General features: G+C 45.8%; 2 protein-coding genes across 2 annotated transcripts; both read right to left on the bottom strand.

Moving 5' to 3' along the window:
- Positions 5,567 to 6,281, bottom strand: LOC110436141. Its single transcript, XM_021462399.1, has one exon. The coding sequence runs from the start codon at positions 6,177 to 6,179 to the stop codon at positions 5,913 to 5,915; it is 267 nt and encodes an 88-aa protein (XP_021318074.1). The 5' UTR covers positions 6,180 to 6,281; the 3' UTR covers positions 5,567 to 5,912.
- LOC8073404 (7-deoxyloganetin glucosyltransferase) lies at positions 11,780 to 13,717 on the bottom strand. The gene is given in 3 exon segments (XM_021462400.1): positions 11,780 to 12,704; positions 12,706 to 13,034; positions 13,088 to 13,717. Coding segments are annotated over 3 exon segments (1,494 nt in total). The 5' UTR covers positions 13,608 to 13,717; the 3' UTR covers positions 11,780 to 12,059.

Here is a 14,698-nt window from a genome sequence, read left to right as displayed (position 1 = left end):
GCACGGGCCTAATAATCCATCGGACCGGCGGCAAAGCAAGGACTTTTCTTCGAGGAGAAATATCGTGTACTAGTGTACTACTCAGCACTGCATCGATTGGCTAATTGCCATGTTTACAACGGCCTTGGCCCACGCCAGCAGCTCCCGCTTCATCCTCCTCTCGTTGTCGCTCAACAGCACCGGCACATCGACGGACAAGCAGGCCGCCACCGCCGCGCCGCCGCGGACGAAGCGTAGTCGTCGTTGGCGCCGTCCTCGGACCACGACGACCGCCTCGCTGCCGTGCCGACGTCGAGGTCAGGGACGGACACCGCCGGCGCGGATGTGGCGTCCAAAGCCATGGCCACCGTACCACGCCTAGAAGTAAGCGCTGGCCTCCTCTGTGCGTGTGCGTGTAATGGATCGGAGAACTCTCTGTGGGACAGTGGCTCTGCTCTGCTATGCTCTACGCCTCTATTAGCTGTCTTTTGGTTGGTGCAGCTGGGACGCTCTATAGGCACGTTTGTGAGGGTGTACCAGCTCAGCCTGGCTAGCCCATTAGACCCAGGCTCAGCCAAGCCAGGCTTGTTTAGAGCAAGTGCTGTTGTTTGTGTCATTGTATGAAACTAGCCTGACCTAAGGTAGCTGATGTTTGTGGAGCAGTTGAAACTTGGGAGTCATGCTAACAGGCCAACTGCCTCAACTACCTTTTGGAGATTGTGTTTGGCACATATGAAACTCGGCCAAGCCTCTGATCAAAATACAGCAATTCACATGTTTTGAACTGAAGCATGCAGAGATGCAGGCAAATAAACATAAAACACACACAAATGTTCCTTGTTACAACATCTAAATTGGGCCTCAGTTTTAACATCATTACCCATTTCAATTAATGTAGTTCAGCAGACAATACTTAATCTGAAAGCTAGAAAAGCAGCATCAGCTTCCTCCCTTGTTTTGAAAGCCTGATACAAGTTATTGTCACCTCCAGCAAGTGCCAAACATAGTTCTGTCCAGTTAGAGTAGACACCAGGGTGCCTACCTTGGTATAGAACATACCAGGTCACCATAAAACAGCTGCATGACCTACTTATTTGCAGGACAAGTGCAACAAGATTTAGATATATACATAAGCATGGCCAGCAAAAGCACAAACAGAGATATAGCTATAGGAAGGAAAATGTTCATTGTACCAACAACTTGCTTGGGCTCAGTGATGCCTTGTTGTTTGGAAAAGAGTTTGGTTTCCATGGCATCTTCATCACAGTCCATGTACTCTAAGAAAGAGGCTACTGCCTCTTCCTTTGTTGGAAACCCTTGGTAGCTGTTCTTCTTGAAACCAGCAACCCAAGCTAAACAATTACCTTAAGATATGGATTCCGTCTAGGACTCCCAAGTAGGTCTGGGCATTCGGGTGGTTACTCGATTTTTTCGGGTCGGGTAATTCAAAATTCGGGTAATGAAAATTGTTATCCGATATTAGTCCTGAAAAAACAGTACCCACAATTTCGGGTACCCGATAATTCAGGTTCAGGTTCGGGTATTCCTGATTTACCCGAAATTTCAAAAAACAACACACTATACAAAATTTCAATAGCAATTTATATATAAATTTCAGCAGCAATTTGTATAGAATTTCAATAGCATTTTTTTAAAAATAGTATATTACTATCACTTGTTCAAACAAAGAGAATTATGTTCTAATAAATTGATATGTTCTAATATTTAACTAACAACACATGATAAATACAAAGATATAGACAAATATTTGGGTAATTTGGGTAGTTCGTGTACCGGAAGATATTACCTGAATTACCCAAACTAATTTCGGGTAATCAAAATCACTATCCGAATTTAGGATCGGGTACCTCGGGTTCGGGTAATTCGGGTCCGGATCCGGGTAATTCGGGTACAGATAACGTTGTAATTTTCCCAGACCTACTCCCAAGGATCTTGGCAGGAGTGGCTGTGCTAGGTGGCCTAATGACCTCAGTCCTAAGCTCACCAACAGCATTCAAGACCACATGAAAATGCTTGTGCACTGTCTCAATGGATCTCCTAAATGAATGTCTTACCACCCTAAACCTTTGGTTGTGACCAACCACATGAAGGAACATAACTACTTGCTCCTCAACAGACACCCCCTCCCTATCTGTCACCAACTGCCTGTGCCTAAGCAAATCACAGAGAGCAAAAAAAGCTGATCTTCTCATCCTAAGCATGGATATGCACTCTACATCAGCGGAGTTGTAAATAAGTGCCAGTGTTCTCTACCTGTGCAGCTCATTTTCCTCTCTAATCCAAGGGGTTAAGGGGTCAGGCTCAGTACCAGGTTCAGGACTTTTAGTGCTTACAAAAGACACCATCACAATAGTCATAGCAGCAGCCTGCCTACGCATCATTTCCCGGCGCAAAGAGGGATCCATCTACATGCATGCCATTTAAGAATAGTTCAGCTAATCATACCCTGCTATGCATCAACTTGTTTGCAACATGAATCAATAAAAATTTGTTCTGTGCACGGCTGCAAAATAAAATGCCTCCCAGTGCACACTGCGAACTACATCATCGACCATTGAATGCAACTCAGAAATGAACGAAACAGATCACAACTCACAGAAAGCATCTCACACATCTCAAGCAAATACCAGCTCATAGATCTACCCTAAACAGAGCAGATACACAAGTAAAATAACAATCTTGAAAGCAAACTCTAGTAGATTGAACATCATACAATACAGCACATAAAAAATCAGGATTTCACCTTAGCCTCGGGGTCGTTTGACGACAGAGGAAGGAGAACTGGAAGTAGAGGTTGCAGATCCGACAGTAGAGGAAGAAGAGGTTGCAGATCCGACGGAGAGGAAGAAGAAGGCGAAGTAGAGGTAGAAGACCGCCTCCTCGGAGTCTCGGCAGCAGCACACGAACAAGCACCCGAAACGGCGAAGGAGTTCACCGCCGCCCACAGGAGAACACCACCACCACGGCCCAGTGAGCCGCCGCCACCGGTCTCTCATGAGGAAGAAGTGGATTGAGCTCGGAGAGGAGAAGGAACGGAGTGAGACCGCTGTGGGTCTACTTATAGACGAGGGTTGGGGAGGGTGTGAAATGACGCCAGGATGTTTCATCTTCCCGCGCGAGCCCGCCGCGGCCAACCCGAGCCCCGCCATAAGTGCCCAAAATCGCCAACCGAGCGCCGCGCGCAGCCGAGCTCCAGAGAAACGAACCCTAGCGGCGTCGCTCGGGAGCCAGGCGGAGAGGGCGGTTTTGGCCACCCAGAGCCGGGCTGCAACCTGGGCCAAGTGCGCAAACACGCGCACTTGCAGCCCACGGGCGCAAAGCCCAGCTGGGCCACCCTCACAAACACGCCCTATATATACTAGTGCTGCTGCCGCATAAAAGGAGGCGGGCATGTGATGCACGAGTAGCACGTGGCGGATCAATAAGCATTGTGAAAGTGACCCACAAGAGCGTGTGGGAGTAAGGCCTTGTTTAGTTTTCAATTTTTTTTGGTTTTGAGTACCGTAGTAATTTTGTTTTTATTTGAAAATTATTATATAATTATGGACTAATCAGGTTTAAAAGATTCATCTCGCGATTTTATAGGCAAATTGCGTAATTATTTTTTGGTTTTTTACAATATTTAATGCTTTATGTATGTGCCGCAAGATTTGATATGATGAAGAATATTAATTTTTTTTTTGGTTTTTAGAGTGAACTAAACAAGACCTAATTAATATCATTTTACGCGTGTGGGAGTAATTAATATCATTGTACGTGTAACCGCAGCGTTGAGTCATCGACAATGACTGCATGCATGCAACGCGTTAGAAAATTTAGGGTGACTTATGTAGACTTTTATTTCAAGGATGTGAAAATACTGAAATTTAGCTATAGTTACTATTTTTTATTTTTGTATGGATGCAGCTGCACCCACTATCTACCGTATGCATCCGTCCATGGTGTCTCTGCGCAAGTACGTACCCACTCCTACTATATATATTACTCTCTCCGTCCACGAAAGAGTCAATTTCTAGAGTTGTTCTAAGTCAAACTTTTTAAACTTTGACTAAATTTCTAGAAAAAAATGCTAAGATTTATAGTATCAAACTAGTATTATTAGATTCATCATAGAATATATTTTCATATAATGTGCATTTTACATTATAGATGTTGTTACTCTTTTCTATAAAGTTAGTCAAATTTTAAAAAGTTTGACTGACACGGATCCGTTCGTCCGGCGTCCGGCGTCTCGTGTGATGGTGGTGGAACACGCGCGCAACGCAACGCTTTCGTCGCAGGTGGCGCGCGCGGTTGGTCTGTCACCTTTTTCCCCGGATCGCGCGTGTCGCGCGCGCTGCAACCAAACGACAGGAGCAGTTGGCTGTGTTGTTGGGTAGCATGATGGAGTGCACGGCGCTGCCAAGGCGGCCGGAGCTAGCTGGCGGTTGCATTGGTTCCGCCTTCCGCGCGATCACACTATGCGACGCAGGCCAACGAGGGCGCGGGCGCGCACGCTGCGTAGCATGCATCATCGTCGGCGTCAGCCGCCGCGGGCGGCCGGGGGATCGATCTCGATGCGCGAAGAGGCACATATAGCTAGCTAGCTAGCTAGTGTGAAACTGATGATGGAGTACTCCGTTGGCAGCTCTAGAGGATCGATGTTGTTTTAGCATGGTAGAGTGCGGGCCGGGATAATTAATTAGGTCTTTAGTTTCTAAAAATTTTGAAGATTCTCAGTCACATCGAATCTTTAAACATATGTATAGAACATAAAAGATAGATTAAAAAATAATTAATTGTACAATTTACCTGTAATTTACAAAACGAATCTTTTAAAACTAGTTAGTCTATAATTAGACAATTGCCAAATACAAACAAAAATACTATAGTAACCAAAGCCAAATTTTTTATCCAACTAAACAAGGCCTTAATCTTGGTGTGACCGGCCTGTGGCTAGGATTTGCTTGCGTCCTGCTAGGCTGTCGAGGCGACATTTTGCCTAGCTGTTTACTTCCCACAAAATTTTGCAAAAAAATTTAAATTATCTGTTACATCAAATCTTGCGGTATATGCATGAATCAGTAAATATAGATAAAAATAATAACTAATTCCATAGTTTGTCTGTAATTTGCGAGACAAAACTTTTAAGCCTAATTAGTCCATGATTGGACAATATTTGTCAAATACAAACGAAATGCTACATTGTCTATTTTGTAAATTTTTTTTTGAAACTAAACAAGGCCTGAGGCCTTGTTCAGTTCCGAATTTTTTTAGATTTTGGGTACCGTAGCACTTTCGTTTTGCAAAATGTCAAGCACACTGCCTCTGACAGAGTACACTCCTATGTTGAGACCACCACACACGGATCATATGTGTTCTGTTTATCCATTGTTGTCCCTTTTTCTTTCATTCACGAGTCCTAAACCAAGACTCTTCAGGAAAATTTAAACACAAATCTTAAGAGTTCAGAAATTGTCGGGAAATCCACCTTTGTCAGCCAAAAAAAAAAGCTGGATATATACTGTGTTGAATATGAGTAGAAATCTTGATCCGGTCGAAGTAACAAAAGAGAAGATGACATTACTATAGTACATAACATCGACACATTTATTTTTGCCAATACTCCATATCAAAATGTATAGTACAATATAGTCTTCTGTCAGGATATTCATTTTTAGCTAAATTGTAGATAAAATGTTCTATTTGCCAAAGTATGTATGTACAGCCCCACATGGTCAGCAGTCGATCACGAACCAGAAGCAGCCTCTCATAGCAAGGTGAACAAACACGAGCAATTTCGTCCTGAATCCGTGAAAGTTGTTTAACTCCAGTACTCCTCCAAGAAGAAATGGCCGAATTATCGCTTCGTCCCCGGTGCGGTAGAGCTTTTTCTGGGGCTGCAAGTTAAGGAAACATGCCACAGGCCTCGATCAGCAGTGCAAGGACTCCCTGACAACCAAGGACGCCACAGCCTTGGCCCACGCGACGAGTTCCTCCTTCATCCTCCTGTCGTCGCTACAGAGCATCACCACCGGGACCGGCACGCCCACGGACGTGGCGGTGGACGTCGTCGTCGCAGGTGAAGCAGCGCCGCCGTTCCAAGACGACGGCGGCGGCCTCCTCGCGGTGCCAGCGCCGAGGGCAACAGGGACTGCTGCCTCTTTCGCCGCCTGCAGAGCTTTCGCATCCAAAGCCATGGCTGACTGAGATGATGAGCAGCCGCGCGCGCGAACCAAGTTGCGCGTGCCTTCAATTAGTTTACTTGTGGGGCTCCGCGCTGTGCAACTGCAAGTGGCGCTTCTTAGTCGTTGGTGCAACGAGGACACTTTGACACGCCCAATATATAGCAGTGCCGCACGAGCGGGCAACGTGATGCACGAGTGGTGTGCCTGTGGTATGTAGTATGTACATAGGAGCAAGTATCATAACCAACACGACCAGACTGCACAAGCAAAGCTGCGTGGCGCGCGGCGTACACGTACGGGCACAGAGCACGTGACCAGACTAGTTATTTAAGTGCTTGCATAGGCGGAAGTTCCTGGATCGTTGGGTTTTCCGGAGATGATCGCTGGGTGATATGGCACACGTCGAAGTGGTGCAATAGTGATGCGCGAGTGCCTCGAGTGGGATAGATAGCAGCAGCCAGCAGCATCCTATCCGCGTCAGATGATGCCACGGCCAGGAAAACGTTATTATATTGTATCCATCGACGCGTACGGATCGATGGGCATCACCGCGTACCAACTGAGGAGAGTATTGACTATTCGAGAGATCCGTCGTTGCAACTCGGACAATCTTATTGTGAACTCCGTTCAAATTCCAAATTATAAGTTTTTTCTCTAGCTTTATCTAGAATACCAACAGATTGAAGTATAAATACAAGCATATTATACGGTTGAACGTCAGCGGTAGTTATTTGTTGATGTGGAGGAAAGAGAAAAAGAAGTCGTTTTTTTTATATAACAGAGAAAAAAAAGATCTATAGATACACACTTCTGACAGTGGAGATAGGCCTTGTTTAGTTCCAAAATATTTTGCAAAATGTGAATAGTACTAATTTCGTTTGTATTTGATAAATATTGTCCAATCATAGACTAACTAGGCTCAAAAGATTCGTCTCGTCAATTCCGACCAAACTATGTAATTAGTTTTTATTTTCGTCTATATTTAATACTTCATGCATACGTCTAAAGATTCGATGTGACGGGGAATCTGAAAAATTTTGCAAAATTTTTTAGGAAGTAAACAAGGCCCTAGTTAAAGATGAGCATTCGGGCTACCCTGCCTAGCATGACACATCCCTAGGCCAAGCACGGCCCGATCAGGATGGCCAGAAAAGGCACAACATGCCACCCTAGTCCACCGAGCCTCGTCGACGGCCACTTTTTGTGCCGGGCTTGCCTGATGAGCACGATCTTTTTAGTAGACTGGCCCGACTTGAGGCCCACTAAGAGAGAGGGTGAAAGGGAGTGTTACTGTGCTGGTGGCATGGAGCTGTGGAGGCGAAGGTGGTTGGTGCCTACACGAGGGCATGGAGGAGAAGGTGGTCGACAACCAAACTCGATGTTGCCGCACTCAAGGCCATGGAGGTCGCTGTCACTGCTGCTCCAAGGCAGCCACCACCACTTGCTGCTTCGGGCTGCCGGGCGAGGGGTGGCGAGGACGAGGGGCTGTCGAGTGAGGGGTGGCGAGGAGGAGGCTACCACCGGTGGTGCTAGGGCATGGTGAGGCGCCCGATGGCGCTAACTTTGTGGGGAACGAGCGAATCTAGAGAGACGGGCTAGAGGAGAGGGAAAGTTGGCATAGCTCGAGGACTGCGGGTTCTACGCGAATGAGGGAGGGGCGGGAGGAGAGTGCGGCACAATGGCTAGGGAGATTGGGATGTGTTACGATATAATTAGTATGCCTATAATGATACCCTTGTCCATTGAGTCTGCAAGAAGTGATATGACTAGAGTTTAACCTATTTTGTTAATCAGAGTTCAGTGTTTCATGGCAAGCCAAAATCTGCTTTGTTTGCGGAAATTCAGTCCCTGTCACTAATTTATAACCCTAAATAAAAAATTTCTAAGGGTATTATCTGACTTAAAGGTCCTAATATGGCTAGAGAGGGGTGAATAGTCTAATTTAAAATCTACAAAATACAAGAGCACAAGTTAGATAAACACCAAGCAAAATTTTTTGCTCTAGCTCTACCAAGAGGGTTATAAGCCACCTATCCAAGCAATTCTAGTTTCTATGATCAGTAAGCACACACTTGATAAGTCACTACTTACACTAGAGAGCTACCTAAAGTGTCTACACAAGAGAACAAGCTACGATAAGTAAAGGAGAGGTGTGATCGATATACCATTGCGTCGAGAAAGTGAACCAATCAATAAGTAGACAATCTAATCACTAGGAAATACCAAAGATGGCAAGAGACATAAGATTTTTCTTCCGAAGTTCACGTGGTTGCCGACACGCTAGTCCCCGTTATGTCGACCAACACTTGGTGGTTCGACGGCTAATAGGTATTGCACGAACCTCGTCCTCATGTAGGACACTGCAAGAATCTATCAGGTAGCTCAATGAAATGCACAATCCACTAGAGTTGCCTTTGGTGCTCCGCCGAGGAAGGCACAAGAATCCCTCACAAGATCATCGGAGCTGGCCTCGAACAATCACCAACACATGCTGGATCTCCACCGCTGATCTAAGTCGTCTAGGTAGAGACAACCACTAAGAGTAATAAGAATTCTATAGCCTAAACAATCCCCACGTGCTACTAGATGCAATCACTTAAGCAAATGCACTTGGAATCACTCCTAATCTTATTATAATGATTAATCAATGATGAAGATAAGTGGGAGGTGTTTGCTTAGGCTCACAAGGATATCAAGTTTGTTAAAGTGACAAGAGAGATCTCTTGGAGCCAGCCAAATACTATTTATAAGCCCCCAAAGAGATAGAGCCGTTGGCTCACTGACCACACGACTTGCGCAACAACCGAACGCGTAGGTGAGGGTGATCGGGCGCACGCCCTCAGCGTCTGGTGCTCAGATTGTCGCCATGTGTCTTTCTCTTTGACCTCAGTGAGTCGAATCTCAACGGTCAAAATAAATCACAGCGCTGTTAGAGGTTGACCGTACGCACCTTGCAAAAGTGACTAGACGCTAGACCCTAGAGTCTGATCGCAACTCAGACAGCTCCGAAAATGCAAAAATGCCATCAGATTCATCTGGTCCCTAGTGACCGAACTCACCTCTGTGTCCAATCCTCCCTCCGCTCATCACTGCACGCCACATCAGTCAGACCAGACGGTGAATAGTGTTCACCCGATATCCGGTCTCGTGCGTCCGTCTTTACTAGAAGGTGACTGATTTCGCAGATCCTTGATACTCAACCCTAGAAACACAACCTCTGTGCTCGCCAGTCAACACTGACCGGACTCTGACCCAGCCTCCGGTAAGGAGCTACGCAGTGTCCGGTCCTCTACCAGCGCCTCCTTTTCTTTTTCTAAGTCGCAACCTCTTCACCTTGCTTCTATGATGCTAACCACTAAGTGTATAACCCATGTGTACATGTATTAGCATTTTTGAAAGCATTTTACAAGGGTCAATATTAGCACATTAGGTTCCTAATGCATATGCTCATAAAAATTCATCTAGTGGCACTTTATAACTGCTTTAGCCATAAATTTTCCCTCTTCACAGTATGACTATCGATCCTAAATCACTCACGCCATCGATAATGTCTTGAGTACAAAACAAAATCCATTCTATGTTATACCTTTACCTTTATCAAACGGGTTTTGTTTTTCTCTTTCTTCTTTTTCAAGTTGAGCAATTGATTATCTTATGGTCATCACCATCATCATCTCTAGCTCCACCACTTGGCATGGGACCATCCTTACATGTCTACACACTTCACATTAGGATTAGTCTCTAAATTTTATCAATTATCCAAAACTAAATTAACCGACGCCCTGCTCCTCCGCGTCCGAGGCTAAGAAGTAGAAGGGGTGGGAAAGAAAAAGGAGAAAAGACATGGTTCCAGGTGAGAAAAAACATAAGACAGAAGATCTTGTGGAAGGCCTTAAAAGGGTATACAAACAAAATCGGAGTTCCTGATGCAAAAAATCATAAATAAGGGACCGGTTTGCACAATTTTTTTGAGATAAAAGTATTAGAAACTCTTGAAGATGACATTCTTTATTCCTCCCTATATTTTTTTAGAATTACATAACTTCAATTATCCGAGGCTTTTACGTGTTCATTCAGTCGATTGCTTTTTCTTTGTTATTTTTTAGGGCTTTTAGGGTAGCTTTAATTTTGTCATTTTTATACTTTGATTCCCATTTATTAATATTATATATAGAAGTACTACATGCCATCAATAAGGTGTGGGTGTAGCTTATTTGTTTAATCGTTTTTCTTATGTTATTAGTGTTTACTTGTTTATTATTAATTTATTAAATTGATGGACTGTTCTAAATTTTTAGGTATGTATATTTATTTTCCGTGTTAGATATTGCGGCCTTGTTTAGTTCCCAAAAAATTTTGTAAAATTTTTCAGATTTCTTGTCACATCGAATCTTTAGACGTATGCATGGAGTATTAAATATAGACGAAAATAAAAACTAATTGCACAGTTTGGTCAGAATTGACGAGACGAATCTTTTGAGCCTAGTTAGTCTATATGATTGGACAATATTTATCAAATACAAATGAAAGTGCTACAGTGTCGATTTTTTAAAATTTGTTTGAACTAAACAAGGCCTGCCTCTTAGGATTGTAGAGGCTATATGAATTCATACTGTAGCTCTATATATATCCTATACCATTGCTTCTGAGGTTACAAAGAAGTGGGTTCTTCAAAGGATGCTCCTGAGAAACCAAAGAACAACCACGCTCTGTTAAGTTCCGATTGTATCGATGTACTTTCAACCCTATAGTGTCATTTTTAACATTACTGAAGTATCGGTACTATTTTCACTTTTAATAATATTGTATCATTTTTGTTCTAAACACAGAAATGTGAAATTCACCCCTACCAAAGACTCGTACAAAAAAAAAATGGATCCCCAGTGGCTAGACAGCTCATGGGTATTCTGTTCACGTAGATCGAGAAAACTCTCGAAGCTCTGCCTTATCTATGCGCTTCGACCGCATAGTGTCATTTTTGACATTACCGAAGTATCGGTACTGTTATCACTTTCAACAATATTGTATCATTTTCATTTTAAACATAGGAATATGAAAACTGAAAGAGATAGAGCCTTCTTCCAATCGTTTCGGATTCTTTTTACCCCTACTAGAGACTCGTAAAAAAAACTCAATCTATGGTGGCTAGACAACCTCTAGATATTCTGTTCATGTAGATCGAGAAAACCTCCGAACCTCTGTCCCACCCATACATAGCGGCACCACAACACCCGTGAGATGAGCCGGCCATAGACTTGTATTTTGAACGCGGGGTTGGCGAGGAGGTTTTTTACCTTGCTTGAAAAAATCCCAAAAAACAACGAATAGGTGCGCCACACCTAGGGCTCAAACCCACGCCGCGGGGGTGCTAATAAATGTGCTAAATAAGGTTTTAAATTTGGAGCTATAGCCGGCGCAATAGCCGACTATATATAGCTGTTTAAAGCTGATGAAGCTATTTGTCTTTATATACAAATTAGTGGCTATAGCCTACTATAGCTCCATTTAGCCTCCGTTGTAGCTGTTTTAGAGGTCATCTACTTAATACCTTTAGCCGGAGATTTAAAACCTCTGCTAAACCAGCCGGCCTAGCACCTCTTGGCAGAGACTCGTACAAACATTTGCCCTCTTGGCCTCCAGGCTTTCATGTTCCAATATTTGCTTGGTACGAAAAGTAACTTCTTCCGCTAGCTATTGGCATCTCTCAACATATGCTCTATGATTTAAGGATTTGCATGCTTCGAGATTCACACGCGACAAAATACAAATGACGATAGAGGGATAGCTACCATTGATGTGTTCAGTAGGAACGACGAAATTAAACGCACTGGACGGTGGCGGTGCGTGCTGGGAAGGGCCACTGATGGAAGGAAGAAACCTTGCTGAGGGTTATCAGGAACTCTTGTCGCCGCCACCCGAGAGGAGCACGTCGGCGACCAGCTTGTCGAGGTTGGCGTATGAGCGCCCTCCGGACCTTGTCGCGCGGAGACCAGTCTCCTGCCACTCCACCGCACGGCGGTGCATCTGCTTTCCTTTCTCCCCACCCATCACCTCTCTGATCTTCTCCTCCACCACCTCACGCCGGACGTCGTGGCCGATCTCCATGGCCACGCCCCACTCCACGCACTTGTACCGGCAGTTGGTCTGCTGCTCCGCGAAGAAAGGCCAGCACAGCATGGGCACCCCGGCGCACAGGCTCTCCATGGTCGAGTTCCACCCGGAGTGCGTCAGGAACACGCCCACCGCCTCGTGCCTCAGCACCGCCTCCTGCGGACACCAGCTCGCCAGGTGTCCGCGGCCCCTGATGGTCTCCAGGAACTCCGGCGGCAGCACGGCGGCGTCGCCGTTGACGAGGTCCGGCCGGATGATCCACAGGAAGTCGTGGCCGCTGTTGGCCAGGCCCCACGCGAATTCCACCAGCTCCTCGTTGCTCATCACCGTGATGCTGCCGTAGTTCACGTACACCACCGACCTGGGCGCCCTGCCGTGGAGCCAGTCGAAGCAGGAGACGTCGTCCTTCCAGAGGTTGGACGTTGGAGCCTAGCGCGTCGGTCGGGCCTCCCGGTGCCACTATCTCCTCGGCGAGGAAGGCGAGCGGGCCAATGGTGTGGATGGACGCGGACGGCGGGATCATGGCGCGCATGGCGTCCAGCGCCTCCTGCTCGAGCTCGTCGAAGGTGTTGAGGACAACGGCGTCCGCGCCGGCTATCTGCTCCGTCACCTTCAGGGCGAAGTGGAACATGAACTCGTCGGGGTCCGTCGAGCGCATGAAGCTTGGGAAGTCCTTGAGCCGGAAGTGCTTGCTCATCCCCGGCGCCCAGTCCGCCGCCGGCGTGTCCAAGAACCCGTTCGTCAGCTGCTCGGCGTCTGCAACGATGAAGGGCAAGGCTAGAAAACGTGAGCAGTAATTGTAAGCTAACCTTTGAGCGGGAAGATGCCCTTCTCCATGAGGTCGCGGTAATAGCGGTAGCCCATGTAGCCGCAGACGCTGGCCGTCCAGAAGAGGGCGCACGGCACGGCGATGTCTCTGGCTGCTTCCAGGGTGAAGCTCATGACGTCGTCGCCGACGACGCAAGTGACCGGCGGCACGTCCGGGGAGGAGTTGAGCTCGGCGAGGAGGCTCGTGAAATGCGGGAGGCAGTTCTCCATGGTGGCGCGGCAGAGCGACGGCACGTCCTGGGTGGCGTCGACGTCGGACGGGGGCAGACCCTCCGGGATGGCGGCGAAGCGGAAGTCCGGGAGGCCGTCGAGCGCGCCGGCGCCGCGGGAGCGGAGCAGGCGGCGGTGGTTGAACTCCGTGTTGACGAAGGTGATGTGGAAGCCCCGGCCGTGGAGGATCTTGGCCAGCTTCAGCATCGGCGTGACGTGGCCCTGCGCTGGGAACGGCACGCACACGGCGTGCGGCCGGCGATCGGCGTCGTCGGCACCGATGGAGCCCATGTCGAATTGTCGCTCTCCGCCTGTGCTGTGATGTGCACCCAGCAACTGCTTCTACTTGTTGTGACTTGTGACGACTGTGTGTCTGTGTATATTGTACTTGTGAGATGAGGCACGGGTGATGTAGAAGCTGGTATTTATAGAGCTAACCTACTGCCTGCAGGTGCAGGGCTCTCTCTGTTTGTAAATTAAGCTCCATATATTCTTTCTGTTGATATCGTGCATTCGACGACCAGATTGTCTTTACAGTTAGGATATAACCAAACTCTTAGTGTCCTGTAATACAGTGGGTCCTAAAAATTTACGGAGTAAAGTTCATCACCGGTCTTTGGGTGTGTCATCCTAGTCACTAAACTCGTAAAACAACCATTTAGGTATCTAAATTTGTTCGGTTGTGTGATCCTATGCCTAAACTTGAAAATCTCGCATATAGGTCCTCAAACTTGTTCAGTTTTGTCATCTCGGTTCCTAAATTTATTTTAGTTCTCATCTGGGTCAAAATAGGGCGAATCTAAAAACTTTATATCGAAAAATGACTCATAACTTTTTCATATGAACTCAAATAAAAATAAACTTTATATCAAAATTGTAGCCAGCAAAGCGATCTATAACTTTGTAGTTGAACAATTTTTAAATTAAAATAATTTAGGGTCCCAAAATATTTTTTTGTAAGTTTATAGATTTTGAAATTTAAAACTTGAAATTAAATTTTGTGACACTAAAAGACTTTAAATAAAAAAACTTTTCAACTATAAATTTTAGAAATCATAATGTACTTTATTTTAAGACTGGAGGGAGCAGCCGGCAGACTGATAGCTTGACTAATGGCGCTGCAATCAGCAGGGCAATCATGAGGTATTTTTTTGTAAAGGCAGTTGGCAGAGGTGGATGGTATTTTTTATACAAATTATAATAGTTCGAATGGCTATTATGATGATGGTTAGAATCAACCAAATTAAAGACTAGATATTTCTTCTGATTATTGTGAGAGTTTCTACGATTTATATTCTTTTTCCTAGAACATATGGTGATAATTAATATGGTTGCCCCGTTGAAGCCTCTGATTAGTAAGGCTCCATTTGCTTGTCTTATAA

Source organism: Sorghum bicolor, chromosome 6 (genome assembly GCF_000003195.3).
Source record: "Sorghum bicolor cultivar BTx623 chromosome 6, Sorghum_bicolor_NCBIv3, whole genome shotgun sequence".
Classification (NCBI taxonomy): domain Eukaryota; kingdom Viridiplantae; phylum Streptophyta; class Magnoliopsida; order Poales; family Poaceae; genus Sorghum; species Sorghum bicolor.
This window is presented reverse-complemented; position numbering and strand designations above follow the sequence as displayed.

What these genes read in the sequence shown, in the direction of transcription:
- LOC110436141 (XM_021462399.1), bottom strand. Translation starts at nt 6,179, where the DNA reads ATGGCTTTGGATGCGAAAGCTCTGCAGGCGGCGAAAGAGGCAGCAGTC.